This window comes from Astatotilapia calliptera, chromosome 11 (assembly GCF_964374335.1).
Source record: "Astatotilapia calliptera chromosome 11, fAstCal68.1, whole genome shotgun sequence".
NCBI classification, from domain to species: Eukaryota; Metazoa; Chordata; class Actinopteri; order Cichliformes; family Cichlidae; genus Astatotilapia; species Astatotilapia calliptera.
The window spans coordinates 13,750,656-13,767,388 of NC_137432.1; the positions used below are offsets into that span (position 1 = coordinate 13,750,656).

Genomic DNA, 16,733 nt, shown 5'->3' on the forward strand with positions numbered 1-16,733 from the left:
TGAGTAATTTATTTCTCAGCAATCAACCCATGCCTGATTCCCAGGCTGCATGTGTCTTCAAACCTTATCCTTTCACTATGAACAATAATTTAGTACATTTTGGACATTGGTCAGACTTTGCGCATAAATATTTATGTGAGAGAAATCAAGTCACAGTGCATGACGTTTCAGCTCACAGAAATGAAGCACCAGAATCAAACGACTGTCTGGCTCCAGTTGCTTCAATCTTGCCGGCCAAGATCTTTGGTAACACTGTGATCTCTTCCTGTGAGTGCAGAGCAACGTGACATCAGGAACTGTCTGTCTGACACTAGACACTATAATGTCAATGTGTAAGCACTTCTGTTCCCACCTTTTCTTTTTGCAGTTTTTCCCCACATTCCTTTCTGTAAATATGTTTCCATCACATGGAGTAAATATGCATTTTTGTGTTTATTTTTTTCCTTGCCTAAACACAAAAACATGAAAAGTACCATGCTATTTATGAATGTCAAGGCTCTGTTTGGTGAATGCATTAGTTATGCAACTTCACACACACTCACACACCCTGAAACCTTGCACTCTAGGCTGACTGAAATAACAGGTGCGACAATGTTGTGGTGCCAGAAATCTTACCAGGGGCTGATATAAATATAAATATTGTCATTCTCTTCTGACCTGCCCAGTCTAGGACCATATTGGCTGTCTGACCTGTTTTACTATGTCAAGGTTGGGCAAGAGTGCACACTTGTGCTATCCTGTAGTCAGATCTGGAGGTTTCCAGATGCTAAAACCATTATATAACCAGTGCTCTTTATCCTGTTGCTGATTAAAATAACACTGAGGGAAAGAATTTAGAGAACAATCTGTATTTCATCAAGGAGGCAAAGAATGGTAACACTTAAAATTACCGTCACCAAGTGTTGACACATGAGCTATAAGAGACTACTGGTTATTCTTGTAATAGTTAATGGAAAATTGTCTTTAGCAAGCCTTTATTTGTAATGTCATTAGTGAAAGATCAGAAAGATAAATATCAGAATTTTAATACTGACCAGCAGTTTCACGGCCAGGTGAGGCCTGCTTCCTTGTTTTTTTTTTTTTACTGACAAATGAAGTAGACATAATATCTGAGGTTAAGTCACATGAGTGTAGTTTATACCTTTTAACTTAATTTTAAATATGAGATCTAAAGAGATCTACCTGCGAGTGAGAGGTTTATAATTAGGCTGAAAACGCCAAATAAACCTATGAGAGAGATAGCAGAAACTCAATTTGGTGCATCGTTAAAAAGAAGGAATGCAATGACCAGCTCAGCAAGAGGCCTGGAAGACCAAAGAAGAATACTTAAGTGCATAAAGAAAGTATTATTTCAGTGGATAAGAAAAACAATTTTACAGCATCTAACCAAGTCTTGAGGAGGCAGGTGCATCACTGCCAAAGTCTGCAAGAAAGAGACATCCCCTTGCAAATTGTTGACAACAAGGTGCAAACCAGTGATTTCACTCAATTAGACTTAGCCTGCTGGAGGCAACATTATTCTGTATGGGTATAGCAGCCAGTGGAACCAGGTCACAAGCGTTTATTAATGATTGATGAAAGTCAGAATTCTGAGAGTAAACTTTTTTCTCAGAATTCTGACTTTAATCACAGAATTCAGATTTTTTTCCTCACAATTCTTTTTCTCAGAATTCTGACTTTAATATCAGAATTCCGACTTTGATCACAGAATTCAGATTTTTTTCTCAGAATTCTTTTTGCCCCCTTAGAATTCTGACTTTTCTTTTCTCAGAATTCTGTGATTAAAGTCAGAATTCTGAGATTACGGTTCTGACCTTAAAGTCAGAATTCTGAGAAAAAAGAATTCTGATTTTTTTTTCTCAGAATTCTGACTTTAATCTCAGAATTCTGAGATTACGGTTCTGAGAGTAAAGTCAGAATTCTGAGAAAAAAGTCAGAATTCTGACTTTTTCTCAAAATTCTGATATTACAGTTCTGAGGTTAAAGTCAGAATTTTGAGATTAAAGTCAGAATTAAAAAAAAAAAAGAATTCTGAGAAAAAAAATGAGAATTCTGTGATTAAAGTCAGAATTCTGAGAAAAAAAGTTAGAATTCTGACCTTACTCTCAGAATTCTGACTTTAATCTCAGGATTCTGAAAAAAAAAAAAATCAGAATTCTGAGATTAAAGTCAGAATTCTGACTTTTTTCCCTCAGAATTCTGACTTTAATCACAGAATTCTGACTTTAATCTCAGAATTGTGACTTTACTCTCAGAATTCTGAGATTACAGTTCTGAGATTAAAGTCAGAATTTTGAGAAAAAAGAATTCTGAGAAAAAACAGTCAGAATTCTGAGATTAAAGTCAGAATTCTGAGGGGAAAAAAAGTCTGAATTCTGACTTTAATCTCAGAATTCTGGAAAAGAAAAAAAAAAAGCCCGCTCTTTTTTCTGGTGGTCCTAATCCTCTTCCGTACCATTCTCATTGAACCCCCTTCTCTGGTAAAAGAGAAAATATACACACAAATAAACAAGGCACATGATCATTCAATACACATCATCAAAAGAAGAAACCAAATAAGTATCTATCAACAAATGAGCCACTTAACTTAAACCATAATAGACTTCTTTCCACTAAATCCAAAGCTTGCTTTTATCTATTTAAAAGAAAAATACAGTTGTTTCTTATAGTACAAATATAAATCAATTACATCATGTAAAACGATTAATTGTAGAGTAATCCACCCTAAAACCAGCGTGCTTATCTCCCAGAAAACCCACTGCAGTTAAATAAGACAGCTAGGTTAAACTACTTCTGAATGCTGATAGAAGTAGCAAGATGAATTGTGAAGTGTACATGGTAATACGCTCGGCTCAGATTCAGCCCAATGCTGCAAAAATCAGATAGAGCTTCAGTTAGTAAATGGAAAATCAAAGCATACTTTAAAGCAACCCAAGGTTTTCTCAAGGCAAAGAAATTGGATATTCTTCAGTGGCCAAGTCAATTTGATATCAACAGCACATGCTTTTCCATTATTAAATACAAAACTGAATGCAGACAGACGCACCACAAACAAGCAGAAACTGAAGGTGGCTGCAGTAAAGAACTAGCAGAGCAACTCGAGCGAGAAAATGCAGCATTTGTTCTAGACGTCAGGCACACCTTGCCTGCAAAGTTTTTTCATCCAAGTAGTAAAAAGGTTGTTTGTCCAAAATTTGTCCAAAGATTTTTGTAAAACTCATTGAAATAAAGATGAAAGCCTGCACTTCAGCCACATATTGAACACTGTGAACATTAAGCATGTCCGAAAAAAATAACTCAGTATTTCTTAATTGAGAAATTTGTGAGTTGTAAAGAATGTAGTCTGCATAAAAATTGGTTCATAATGTGTTGTTTCAAGTGCATGGTACACATTACAATAGGTGTCTTTTTGTCTGCCAGTGTTTCAGTTGCATCTTGAATGGTCACGTCCCTGTTGCTGCCTCCACTGAAGTGTATCCACAGCCTTACCAGAGTCTCCTGGCACTCTGCCGTCCACCCCCACAGACCTCTAAGCACTCCTCACAGGAAACCTCTGGGCCCCAGAGAACCTCTGGCACCTGCAAACCTGCCATTCTTTGTGCTCTGAAATAGACCCTTACAGGCTCTTATCTCATCTCTGAGTGTAGCTGAGATGTTGCTCACCCTATTGGACCCCCTATTAAAGGGGATTGTGCTCTATATGTGGACAAAAAACAAACACATATTTTAAGGATATTGTCGGTCAGATTTCCAGGAATTGTACTTAAATCAATGTAATGTCCTCTGAGTGTGTATGTGTGTGTGAATGTGTGCCTGTGTGTGTGTTTCCTTATCTTGATGTGTTGGTATAGAGCCATGCTGACTGCGGCACATTCCCCGACTTCCTGTGGAGCCCCAGACAGCTGCATATTGATCAGTACACTGATGCATCAGTTTGAAGGCCACATACAGTAAACACACAGCCACACACTGAAACACACACAGACATACAGGGCATGCAACAGCATTTGTGCATGCATATAGGCAGATGTGAGAAATGTATCCCTGCCTTTCTCCCATTAGTGAGGCTGTAATTTCAGACAGCCTTCCATTATCAGTCCGTGGCTGCATCACTGATATCCAGATGGATAATAAAACAGGCTAAAAGGGCTGAACAGACAGTGACTGAAAGTAGATGAGCACAGTTTGAAAGATGGAAGATACCACACCAGGCTGCTTGTTTATCACACACTACAGAGAGACCAATGCATATGCAAACTGCACAAAGCCACGATGTCCTTTAGGTTCTGCACTTCACACAGTGATATTTATGGACAGGTTGCAGGTTAGCTGACCAAGCTTAATGCACTATGCAGAGCAAGAAAGGGAGTCAACGTGTCTGGAATGCCTTCCTGGGAAGAGTCCCACCAACATTTGAATTCCTTCCCCACTTTTAAATAGACTGGAGAGGGGTGGACTTTTAAACAGAGTTGACTCTATTGCTGCCTTGGTTACAGTGCAGTGTATCCTTGTTGATGACCTTTTTACGTTTGCACTATGACTGTGTCTGGCTACAATAAACCATTTAGGGGAAATTACACTTTGATCCAGACAGCTGCCGCTTGTATGTGCAAAATATTTTCCTTTGAACGGTCCTGTAAAACAGTATGCGATGACAGTTTTAAATAAGGCCACTGCTATCTGATCAGCTGTGGTTCTAGGCATGTGAACGCAACAATATTTTGACAAGTTCTTCTCAGATAACCGTTTTGTGTCAAGTGAAAAGGAATCCTCAGCAATCCGAACGAAATGAGGGGGGTATTTTTGGTTCCTCTGCTCTTTCCACAGAGATGCTATGGGCTGTGAATAGCGGTAGAGGATGTGTGGATTGAAGGGAAGGATTTATGTGTCCACTAACCACATGCCAGACCACGGGGCAGGAAGTGTCTCAGCCTCCTTCTGTTTTTGGCACATATTTTCCACCTTTTCCTTCACCAACTCTTGCTATTTACAGTAAATTATCCTCTCATTCTTATTTATTTATGATTATTCACTCTCTGCAAGCCCATGATTTCTAACTCTTACTCAACCTTCTCTCCTTTCTCCTTCAAATGATGATAAGACTGGGCAAATCTTTGCAAACCTCAGTTTTTTCATTGTTGCTGTGACTGTTGCTGTGAAAAAAAATGTAATGAATTGTCTTAAAGATGTATTTAAAGGTAATCCTTGGACAGTACTGTGATCTCAGACACATTTTTGTCTATCGCTCACAAAGGTTTTATGTTTTTTGTGAAGCAAATAGTTCCTTAGACAAAGCACATATCATAAATTCACTGGGAACCAAAATACATTCAAAACCAAATAAATATGTAAATATATGCGAATAAATCGACCCCTTTGCCATTATAGTATTGCTGCTCAGGAGAAACTGAGCGGAATCTTAACCCTCATCTTGATCTTATTCCAGCCACCTATTTCATATGTTTTGCAATGCCTACTTTGTGTATACAGTTTTGGTTGTTTGACAAAATGTTGACATAGTGCTAGATTAGAAAGAATCCACTGCCATGACCTGCTCACTGGTGTCAAGTAAAGATGTTTTATACTATAAATCATCACCGGTTATAATAGGGTTTTACCATGAAAACCCACTGTACAATAGTGACAACTTTACATAGGTCATGTTATTATGAATGCCAAATGCCTGTGCCGACATGGAAATATGAGTCCTGGGTGCTTTTTGAAGGGCTGGTGTCAGTGCTACTGAATAAGGGCATGTCTGCAAAAGCCAGAGTCTCAGTGTGCAGTGTTTACAGACATGTGATAAAGAGCAGGTCTCTTTGTGCAGTCCATAGGCCTATGATGGATAACATTATAGTTCAACAATAAATTATAATTTTTTTAAAATATTGTTCAGTCTATGCACCAGCATTATATATATATATATATTGTTTCTTTAAAAAAATATAAAATCTGTTTATATATTTATTTTATTTAAAAATGAACAAAAGTGCAGGAAAGGAACATGAGTATTACTCCGCCCCCTGGTGGAGGACTTAAACACCTACAGTCACACGCTGGCTATCGTATTTGTTTCCTGAGTTCTAGTTTCTAGGGGGGCAGATTTCAAAGTGACACCACCGGACTGTGATAAAGCAAGGTTGGTTTCGTGTTAAGTGTTTTATAATGGAAATAGCGACATGGTAAAATTTTATAAACGAATTTTACGGAACATATTTCATTCGTTATTAAAGCTAGAAAAGGACTGCTAACCCAGTGTATTTCATTTGCCAGCTGTGAAATGCTTCACCTCTAAACAGAACCGTATAAAATGATTTCAAAGTTTGATTCTTCGTCTGGGAATTTTATTGATAAATTGTTTACTAACTCTTTGTGTTGATACTCTTGTATCGTACTGCAGTAGTTTCAAAGATGTTTTCCTACATGTACTGTATGCCGGGCTGGTTAATACTACAGACATGTTACAGATGTCAAAAGCTCCGGTTGTTTTTGCCCATTTCATCTTAATGCTAAAAAAAAAAAATGCTACAATACATTTTAATGTTCCTGTTTCACAATATGTTGTGGAAAGACAGTTTATGTGGGTTTGTCTCTGTACACAAACACAGTGGGTTTTAAATCAAGCAATCAACATGTTATTAAAAAGCAGATTTTTAGCTTTAATTCAAAGACTTTTGCAAATATTTTGAATAAACTGTTTAAGAATTACAGCAATTTATACACATACACATTTACCTATTTTCAGTTTATGAAAAACATTTGTGAAATGCATTAACTGAAAGCTCAAAGTCTGAAGTGTCCATTACATATTCCCACTATGATTCTATATAAAGTGATCTGTCTAAGTTAGGGGAGAGGCAAGGTATTGATAATAAAATATGGCACTCTATCCAGTTTAATTAACAGAGGTCTCTACTTCATGATCCTTCATGGTGGCATTAAAGTGAACTACAGTTAACCAGCCGCAAGTGAAGAAGACACATTATTAAAGCATATCATTAAATCAAGCTTATTATTATATTAAATACTGATAATATGCATTGATGCCATAATAAGGTGAATAAATATATAACTCCTGTTATGTGAATCTTTAGGGCTCTTTTTATTCACTTTCACTCACACAGATAATGTGATGTGTTGCTTATTATCATCTTGCAAAGTATCCTAGTATCATTTTATCATGATACCATCAGTATTGTACCTAACGGTGTGTCGTATTGTTTGGCCACAAGTCTGAGGCAATTTCACTGAATCTAGCTAAATGCAAATATTTTCTCTCTGTGTTTCTCTGCCATCATGCAGCAGCAGGATGGTCCTCTGTGCGCTGAGGCAACAGGTCCTGAGGTGCAGCAGTCACTGCAGAACCTGGGCCAGGTGATGGAGACTAGACATCATTGCTCATCGCTATAATGACAACAGCAAATAAAGAATGTCAACCATGCCAAGTTAAATCCATTTTACTTGTTCACGTATTAAAAATGATGAAATTCATGTTGATCCTAACATCACAATTTCAGCTAAACTGGATTATATATTTACCATTTATTTGCATCACTTAGTAACATACATCCCCCATGCTGATTTAAACAGAGGTTGTAGTTGTTTTTTTTTTTTTAAACCATTCCTTCTTCCTCTGTTTGTGAGTGTAAGCATGCAGTTTGACCTTTGAGCAACAAGAATCTATTTGGCTGCTTTGTAAAAGCTTTCTTTAAATGACTGTTATTGATATCTTAACAATCAGTATCATTAAGCTCATTTAACCTGCAGTACTCTCTGGTCATATCAGTACAATTTAATAAAACCTTATCAGCTAAAGTCCTAATAAATGGTCAATAAAGATTTGGGCCATGGATCACATGTGTTATGCAGTGTGTGTCCTGCATAACCGCTTTCTTAAAACCCTTCCATATTTTCATTAAGATTTGATATAAGAGTATAGCTAATGAATGGATATTACTGCCTGCTCTGTGCTTTTGTACTTGGAAGTATCTTTTTAAAAAGTAGACTTTTAAAGAAATAGGCTCTTAGGTAGGTAAACTTACACTAGCCTTGCACCTTACACTTAATAGGATGTGATTTAAAAAGCACTGATAGTATGCAGACATTCTGTAACTGTGTTTAAAATTATTAGAAAGTCTGAGATCTTTTATGTGTAGACCCTTGAATGACTCTGATGCCATTGGTTTGTACATTTAACATGACTAACATGTCATTTAACTTTAACGCACATATAAATAAGAATGGAGTTTAAAGACAAAAAGGCATTTATTCATCCATGAGTGTTTCTCCAAGGCTGCTGCAGAGACAGAGGAGTAGCTGTGTTTACTCCAGCATCCACGGCTTCAACCAGGATGAGATCAAAGAGAAGCTTCAGGCCTTTCATGGAGGCTCCATTGATCTGCTGAAACAGGACTCTGGCATTGCGGTGCTGACCATCAACAACCCATCTCGCATGAATGCTTTCTCTGGTAAGGTTACTTTACATTTGACGCAGACTGACAGATAAAAATTAGCCTCCCATAAATATTTGTAAGTGAAATTGCACTTTGGTTTATTGCCTTGATTATTTTTTGCCCTGCTGGCAGGCAGTATGATGATAGATCTGGAGGAAAGGGTGAGCCAGCTGGAGAACTGGCCAGAGGGCAAAGGCCTCATAGTTCAGGGTGCGGCTGAAACGTTCTGCTCTGGGTCTGACCTTAACGCTGTCCGAGCAATATCTAACCAACAGGTAACAAAGGGGACAAATTCTTTACTGCATTCATGTCTATCTTGGTGTGACTGTCTGGATTCCTCTTACTGAAGATGCCTAAATGATGCTTTTCTTGTCTCATAGGATGGGATGAAGATGTGTATGTTCATGCAGAATGCTCTTACGAGGCTGCTCAGGTAAGGACTCTAGTTTTCCTCTCTAGTGCTTTTTTGCAAACTACAACCGTTACCTTTATGCGCTTAAAGGGGTCTTAGTTTAGTTTTTATATAATGTGCACCACAGTATGCTTACAGGAGCATTTTCTTAGTGTAGGCTCCCCCTGATCTCTGTTGCTCTGGTGGAAGGGAGAGCATTGGGAGGCGGTGCAGAACTCACGACTGCCTGCGATTTCAGGTAACGCTCCTGAGAAGTTTCCGTTACATAACAGCATTTTATCCAAAAGCTAATAATCTAGCATGCGTATGTTATTCCTTTCTCGCAGATTAATGGAGGCAGGCAGCGTGATCCAGTTTGTCCATAAACACATGGGTCTGGTCCCAGGCTGGGGCGGTGCTGCCCGACTTGTCCACTTGGTTGGAAGCCAGAACGCACTGAAGTTGCTTGGTGGGGCTGTAAAAGTGGATCCCGAGCTTGGCGTAAACATTGGACTGGTGGATGGAGTCCTGGAAGGCCATCAGAAAACAGAAGGTGCTGCCCCTCTCCTGCAGCAGGCTGAAAACTGGCTCAGTCGCTACACAAAGGGACCTGCCCCAGTGATCCAAGCTGTGAAGAAGGTGGTGCTGTCAGGCAGAGAGCTTCCTTTGTCTGAAGCTCTGAGGACTGAGAAGGACATATTTGGGACGGTGTGGGGCGCTCCGGCTAACCTGGAGGCCCTGGCGAGCAAGTCCAAACACAAATGACTTTTGTGGAAACTAATTTTAGGGGACTAAAGTTATATATTTGTTTTGATTGAGTACTTTTACTAGGTGCATCTGTTCAAGTGCAGTGATAGTGAGAGATGAGTCATTGCACAGTGCTGTGGTTGTGATTCTTGTTGCATCTCTTTGACTTTATGCCTACAAGTTTAGATGTTAAGAAGCAAAAACACCCACTGAAGCTTCCTTTTTTAATGTTGTATACAGAACTTCCAGGTAAAGTAAATAAATACAAATCTGGATTATGCATCTGCCCCTTTGCTAAAAATACAGCATCTGTGGTGCACTGTCAAGTCATAAGAAATGTAGTATCATTCCCACTGTGGAGACTGAAATTATTGTGATTTGTTTACACTGGTGTCCTTGATAGTAACAGTGAACATGCTGTATGATCCTGTTGTGTTAGGGATTTAGTTTTCTAAACCCTTTCAGTGCCAATTCAGCAGATAAACAGTCTGTATCCTCCAGCTCCTCTGACTATGCAATTATGGAAATGATTAGATCACTCCAGGCTGATTAACACTGAAGCAGTCAAGACAATGAGGTATAATCAGCATGAGAAAGACTCATCTTTCTGTAGGACAGAGAAACACTGCAGTAGTTTATATCTTACTTGTAGTTTATATCAGCTGATTCTTCAGATTTCCTCAGTGTCCATGTCGCTGTGGCCCTTTAGGAAAACCTTGGCTGTAGGAATGTTTTCCGAGTGGGTATCGCTGCTTTGCGCAGTAGCTCTCATCTTCTGCATTAGGAACATTCAAAATTCTGAAGCGCTGGGCCAATTAAGCATTTCAGCCAATCATAGTAAATATCATAAGTTGTACCCCCCCCCTCAGTGTGTTGTTCATTTTTCAGTAACCCGCAGAGCAAATAAGGCTCTGTAAAAAGTACAAATGTTCAAGGACTGCAATGGAAAAAGACGGGTCCCTGGAGCTTGCTGAGCTTGTATCCCCTGTTCCCCTTCCAAAGGTCATGTTTCCTGGCAAGACAACCAGCTGGAGTGTTACTGTCTGCTGTGGTCAGAATACCAAACACCACGGATGTGAGTGAAGGGAAGCCAAATACTTGGTGTAGAGAAAAGGTGGATGAAATGTTACGTAAAGTGTCCCAATTGATTGCGCTACTTTTAAAATCAGGATGGAAATATTTTCCCAGACTATGCACTGTCACAGAGACGCCAAAACAACAAAATACAGTCTCCAAACAGAGCGAAATAACTTCTGGATGTTGAAATGACACTTTATTCTTAAATTACGAACCATAAAACAAACAAAAAGGTTACTAAGCAAAAAAAAAGGTTACACAATGATTTATTCTTCCAAATGGAAAGTTTAAAACTGAGCCGATGACTGAGGCATGTAAGAAATAGAAAACCAATGCAACTTGAAACTTCTGCAGGATGACCAATAGCAATGGTATAGATTTGTTCTCTTACTCCCCCAGACATAATATATAAGAGGGTTTACAACCATAAGAAATGCACAAACACAAAATTAAAACATTTACTCAAACTGAAAACATCAATTCTCCACATCCTGCCAACCAGTAGTGTTTAAGTAACTCTCTCTTCAAACACGCACAGATTAGAATACACATTTATTGAGAATACTTTAATCTGGGACACTAACATGGAAGCTTCAGAGGCATCAGCAGCTTTAAAGGCACAATGCTGCTACTCCACAGTAAAATGCCAATTCTTCAAAGCTGGGAAAAGTTTTACACATTCATTAAAACATCTTAGTTGTCATAAAACTGCAGGCGAAATCAAACACAAAATCTTGGCATATAGCCAGATAACCTCAGGTTTCCAGATATTCTAGGTTGCTAATCATTAAGTGTCAAATTTACAATCCCATACAGTTTAAGAGCATCGTGTTGAAAATGTTTCCGTTCTTCATCATGAACAAACTATATTCTTTCTTTTCAAACCACAATTAGCTCTGAAATGAAAGACACTTCGAAAAAGTTCAGTTAAATTAAAACTTTAAGAAAATGCTTCATAATTAGTTAAATGTGAAGGAGACTGTTGAAGTAAGGTGGAGGCTAGGAATAAGGTATTAAGGGTTAAATTCTCTGCACGAGTAGGCAGATGACTTGAGCTCTAATGAGCTCATTTCTGCGTGCTATGTTAGCTGAGAGAGTTAAGTGCAGATGACCAGAATGCAGCCGTTCATAATGGCTGAGTTCCAAAATCCCATTATGCCTTCTTTCACTGGAAGTCACAAATCTGACTGGGGCTAACACTCTGCCCCCCCTCTGGGTGTTAGCTAATAAATGTAAACAGGTAGGTAGGTTTGGCCGAAGTCACTTTTAACTTCCACTTGCCTGCAATTTGAAAAAAGCAAACTTTATACACCTGCAGCCAGTAGTGCACAGACTGATTACAGCCAACTCTGTTGCACCTCCCTCAAATGATGTGCTGAACAGAAAACGCTGTGTATTCATCTGTTTACCAAGCTGTACCTTCTCTCTCTCAGAATGAGAACACTCAGTTCCAGAACATGAAAACAAACTTCTGCTGACTCTGTATTTTTGTGATGAGACTGTTAGAATCACGCAGATACCTCCAGATCATTGTGCTCCCAGAATGGGGCATACAAATAGAGGAAAACGTGGTTCTGTTTATTACTGGATGTGTAGTGCATCATTTCTCCTGCAGAAAGTATTCCACCCCCATTTGATCTGTGACCAAGTGAACGACAGCATAAAGCGAGGAAGAAATTAATGAGGAACACAGCCATTTGGTGATAATATATTAATGATCGCTTCACACCTCAGTCACTGTACACTGGCCATCAGGCATTCTGGACCTTCCACTGCTACTGGATGAGGGAGACGGGGAGGCAGACTCTGAATGAGGAGGGGCTCTGTTCTCTGGATTCAGTCTTTGTCTCCTTGGTCTACCCTCCCGCGGCTCCACACGCTCTCCATCTCCCCCGTTCTCTTCTTCATCCTCCTCATCCTCATCATCACTCCAATCTCCAGAGCCAGACTCATCTACAGAGGTGTGAGGGTCAGAGGACCTGGAAGGTGAGGCCTCCTCCTCCTCATCTTCCTCTCCTTCCCCAGCCTCAGACCGCTCATGAGAAGGTGTGGGCCTGGGGCTGATTTGCAGCTGGGAGAGAGCATCCTCCAGAGGGGGGCTAGTACTGGGGCCTGGCTGACCACCGAGGGAAGTGGGAGGTCTGGCAGGAGCTGAAGGGGCTGATACAGTAGAAGAGATACCTGTAACCTGTTGCTGTATATTTGTTAGTGTGGTATCAGCCCCATCAGCAGAGTTCTCTCTACTTGTAGCCCCCACGGCCCCACTAACACCCTCAGTGTCCAATCGCAGTCCTGCCACCCCCTTCTTGGGAATGTCTAAAACGTCTCTTTTCATCTTACGTCTGCGACCGTGCTCATTACGCCTATACTGCACCATGTTCTCCAGGTCAGCTACATACAAAAAACCAGCAATGAGCATTTCGGCTGTCTTCTTACCCTTGGAGAAAGCGTCCTCCAGCTCACGGCTGGTTCGCTCATCATACTGCCACCAACCATTACGCCCCTCATAATACCAAGCGTGATCACTCGCTGCCCCACCTCGACCTCCTGCTGATGCTTTCAGCTCCTCTGGAGAGAGAAGTGTAGGCCTTTCCAGGAAGTCATCAGGTACTTCTTGTCTACAGAGAGCACATCGTTTGCTCTGCCAAGATGCTCCCTTTACACACAGGAAACAGAAGACGTGATGGCATGGCAGTTGGACTGGGTGGACGCAGCTCTGCAGACAGATGGCACACTCAGGAACTGATAGAGCTGGGGATGAGTTGCTGGAGCCAGAGCACGATGATTCTGCACTGTTCCCACTTCCACCACCACTGTTGCTGCCTTTCTTGCTGGATGGGAGTGAGCTAACAGAGTGGTCTACCTCTCCACAACTAGCCATCATGAGGAAGTACTGAAAAAAAAAAACCACAAGAAATATCATAAAGGAAAATGTTACAATGAATGTGTTCTACCCATTTGTTTATTAGTAGTGTTAATTTCAATACAGATGTATATTGTGTGAAATTATTAATATTACTGGAGATATTATTCTGTGGCTATCATGCCTAGGTAAATGAATATATCTTTCAATGAAATGGACACTATGCAGCTGATTTCTCTTTTATTTTTATTGCTGTCATGACTTCACTTAACACAATGTTACTGTCACAAATTAGCAAACAAATAAAAGGCTAAATAAAACCAGCTTTTAATGTTGTCTAAAGGCACACTGGTACCATCACAAAATTCAAATACACTATCCATTTTGGACTTACTGGAATGAGCTTAGTGCTGATGTATCATCAGGAGAGCTGTTCGACCTTGAAACTTGCCACTGTCAAAACGAAAAGAGAAGTGAGTGAAAATGTGTTTCATCTTAAAATACATACAACTGTTCGGTACAATAACAAGCCATTTCTTATATGCATACATTTCCTCCCAATCAAACCCTTCAGCTCTGGCGTTAAAACCGATTACTTACAGGTTGGGATTAATTCACTAGTTATAAGTGAAACCTAAGAGGTTACTGTGTGTGATACAAAAGGCTGCTCAGTTACCTCACAACAATCAGTGAACTGTGCTTTGTGACTTAAACCTTCTATCGTTAAAGCAGGGCTAGTGACAAGCACATTATTTAATTAAATTTAACGGCTAACGATGTGATGGTTATAATACTCACAATAACTATTAATAGTATATATAAAAACTTGTCTGGCTGATTACCCAGCAGCTGGTCAAACAGTACCGTTTTACTTGTAAAACGAGTCGAACAATAACGACACAGAGGCTTTTCTCGACTGACAAAGCTTCCATAACAATGAAACCTGTTGTAGTTAGCTAGCCCTGGCTAATCTGACGGCAGCATTGTGACTCCAGCAAATAGACGGCGTTCATTTGATGGCGCTAGCTTATTTTAGCAGGGGCGACATAAAGAGTCAGAAGACGTGTTTTTCTCACGACACAAACACCGCAACGACCGTACACGTACCGTACCGCTGTGTTGAGCTGGTTTTCGTTACAATTCTTTTGATGGTACTAATGTCCAATTCTAATTTGCCCACTTCTGCTGTTCACTGGCTTTGTTTTCCTACGAAAAAGAAGCTGAGACAAAGACGACGACGCAGCCGTACGAACTGACGCAAATCAGACGTAAAATCGCGCGACCATTATCTTCGACGCATGACAACTCGGTAGTCTTCCGGTTTGCTCGTGGCTAGAGGACGTTGGTGTCACGGAAGAGAGGGGCTCCGAAGGCGTTTCAATTTTCACTCATTTCAGTAGCTGAATCAACATTCAAGAAGATGTTTTCCCGTGCTGTGAGACCTACCGTTAGCCTCGTGCGGGGCTTGGCCACCTCGTCACAGAACAACGCCAAGGTGGCGGTGCTCGGGGCTTCGGGCGGCATAGGCCAGCCGCTATCGCTGCTACTCAAGAATAGCCCCCTGGTGAGCCACCTCTCCCTGTATGATATCGCTCATACACCCGGAGTGGCTGCAGACCTCAGCCACATCGAGACGAGGGCCAAGGTGACCGGCCACATAGGCCCCGACCAGCTCGGCGCTGCGCTGCAGGGTTGCGACGTTGTGGTAATTCCAGCCGGCGTGCCCAGAAAACCAGGCATGACCCGCGATGACCTTTTCAACACCAACGCCAGCATTGTGGCCACCTTGACCGATGCCTGCGCCCGCACTTGCCCTGAGGCTCTGATCTGCATTATCTCCAATCCCGTCAACTCCACCATCCCGATTACATCAGAGATCATGAAAAAGCATGGAGTGTACAACCCAAACAAAGTGTTTGGTGTCACAACCTTGGACATTGTAAGAGCTAACACCTTTGTTGCAGAGCTCAAGGGCCTGGATCCTGCTCGTGTTAATGTGCCGGTGATTGGAGGCCATGCTGGGAAGACCATCATTCCTCTCATTTCCCAGTGCACGCCTAAAGTGGAGTTCCCTGCTGACCAGCTCTCCGCCCTGACTGAAAGGATCCAGGAGGCCGGCACAGAGGTGGTCAAGGCCAAGGCTGGAGCTGGATCTGCAACCCTCTCGATGGCCTATGCTGGCGCCCGCTTCACCTTCTCCGTCCTGGACGCCATGAATGGAAAAGAGGGAGTGGTGGAGTGTTCCTTTGTCAGGTCTGAGGAGACAGAGTGCAAGTACTTCTCCACACCTATCCTTCTGGGGAAGAACGGCATCGAGAAGAACCTTGGCCTCGGCAAGTTGTCCGCCTTTGAGGAGAAGCTGGTTGCTGACGCCATCGGTGAGCTGAAGGCCTCTATCAAGAAGGGCGAGGATTTTGTCGCCAACCTGAAGTGAACAGTTGACCCCCTTAAAAAACAGCTGTGATTGAGAATTTGTTCAGTCTATTTAAAGGCATCTGGCTAAATTTCCATCTGTCAGTGTCTCCTCTGTCGTTTTTGATTTAGACTCATCTTGATTCAGATACCATCCTTTTGAACTTGGTTGTATTTGTCATGTATAATTAATGTTCTCTTCTCAAACATTGCTTTATCTTGCACTTAAGATTTGTGTACATACTGTAATGTTGTAAAGTACATTTAAATCAGAATTTCATATATTTTCATGTGCAACCCCACATTAGTGGAGACTTCTTTGCTAAATGAATGAGGAGGAAATACTGTCATGCCTGATGCAAAATGCAGTAGATGCTGCTGTTGAGCAAAAATAATCACTCCACCAATAAACAGTTTAGCTTTAAAATGTTTCTTTATTTATTTTTGCATAAAATGGCTTGAATGGGTACACCCAGATGTGACTATCCTACATTTCATATCTCATATTCGTTTACTTGTTTAAACTGACCAAATTGGGTTATGGATTATTCAAAAATGCACACAAATTTAATAACGCACTTTAATAAATTCAAGTATATTTTGCCAGAGTAGCTTCAGCTACAGAAAGATGGGCTCCCAGTATTTTTTTTTTTTTTTTTTTAAAGTAAGTTTTTAAGGCCATAGCTTCTTACTACTGCAATCAGATTTAAACCAAATGGAGAGCGTGGCATCTGTGTACTGAGTTTCACTTCCTAGTTGAGATCAGCTAATACTTGTTTGGATTGCACAA

At 40.7% G+C, this 16,733-nt stretch overlaps 3 protein-coding genes across 4 annotated transcripts; 2 read left to right on the top strand and 1 right to left on the bottom strand.

Moving 5' to 3' along the window:
• Positions 1–6,084: 6,084 nt before the first annotated feature.
• Positions 6,085–9,871, top strand: echdc1 (enoyl CoA hydratase domain containing 1). The gene is made up of 7 exons (XM_026184125.2): positions 6,085–6,139; positions 7,303–7,374; positions 8,293–8,468; positions 8,586–8,728; positions 8,834–8,886; positions 9,023–9,103; positions 9,192–9,871. Exons 2-7 carry the CDS (start codon positions 7,310–7,312, stop codon positions 9,607–9,609), a joined length of 936 nt encoding a protein of 311 aa, XP_026039910.1. The 5' UTR covers positions 6,085–6,139; positions 7,303–7,309; the 3' UTR covers positions 9,610–9,871.
• Positions 9,872–10,838: 967 nt separating this feature from the next.
• Positions 10,839–14,784, bottom strand: LOC113031748 (E3 ubiquitin-protein ligase rnf146-like). Of its 2 annotated transcripts, none has more exons than XM_026184123.2 (3): positions 14,644–14,784; positions 13,926–13,984; positions 10,839–13,561 (listed from the first exon to the last, which is right to left on the bottom strand). In XM_026184123.2, exon 3 carries the CDS (start codon positions 13,550–13,552, stop codon positions 12,392–12,394), a length of 1,161 nt encoding a protein of 386 aa, XP_026039908.1. In that variant the 5' UTR covers positions 13,553–13,561; positions 13,926–13,984; positions 14,644–14,784; the 3' UTR covers positions 10,839–12,391. The 2 variants fall into 2 exon arrangements, with proteins under 2 accessions (XP_026039908.1, XP_026039907.1); XM_026184122.2 differs by having other exon boundaries at positions 14,639–14,779.
• On the top strand, positions 14,778–16,370 carry mdh2 (malate dehydrogenase 2, NAD (mitochondrial)). Its single transcript, XM_026184124.2, has one exon. It carries the CDS (start codon positions 14,952–14,954, stop codon positions 15,963–15,965), a length of 1,014 nt encoding a protein of 337 aa, XP_026039909.1. The 5' UTR covers positions 14,778–14,951; the 3' UTR covers positions 15,966–16,370.
• The last annotated feature ends 363 nt before the right edge of the window (positions 16,371–16,733 follow it).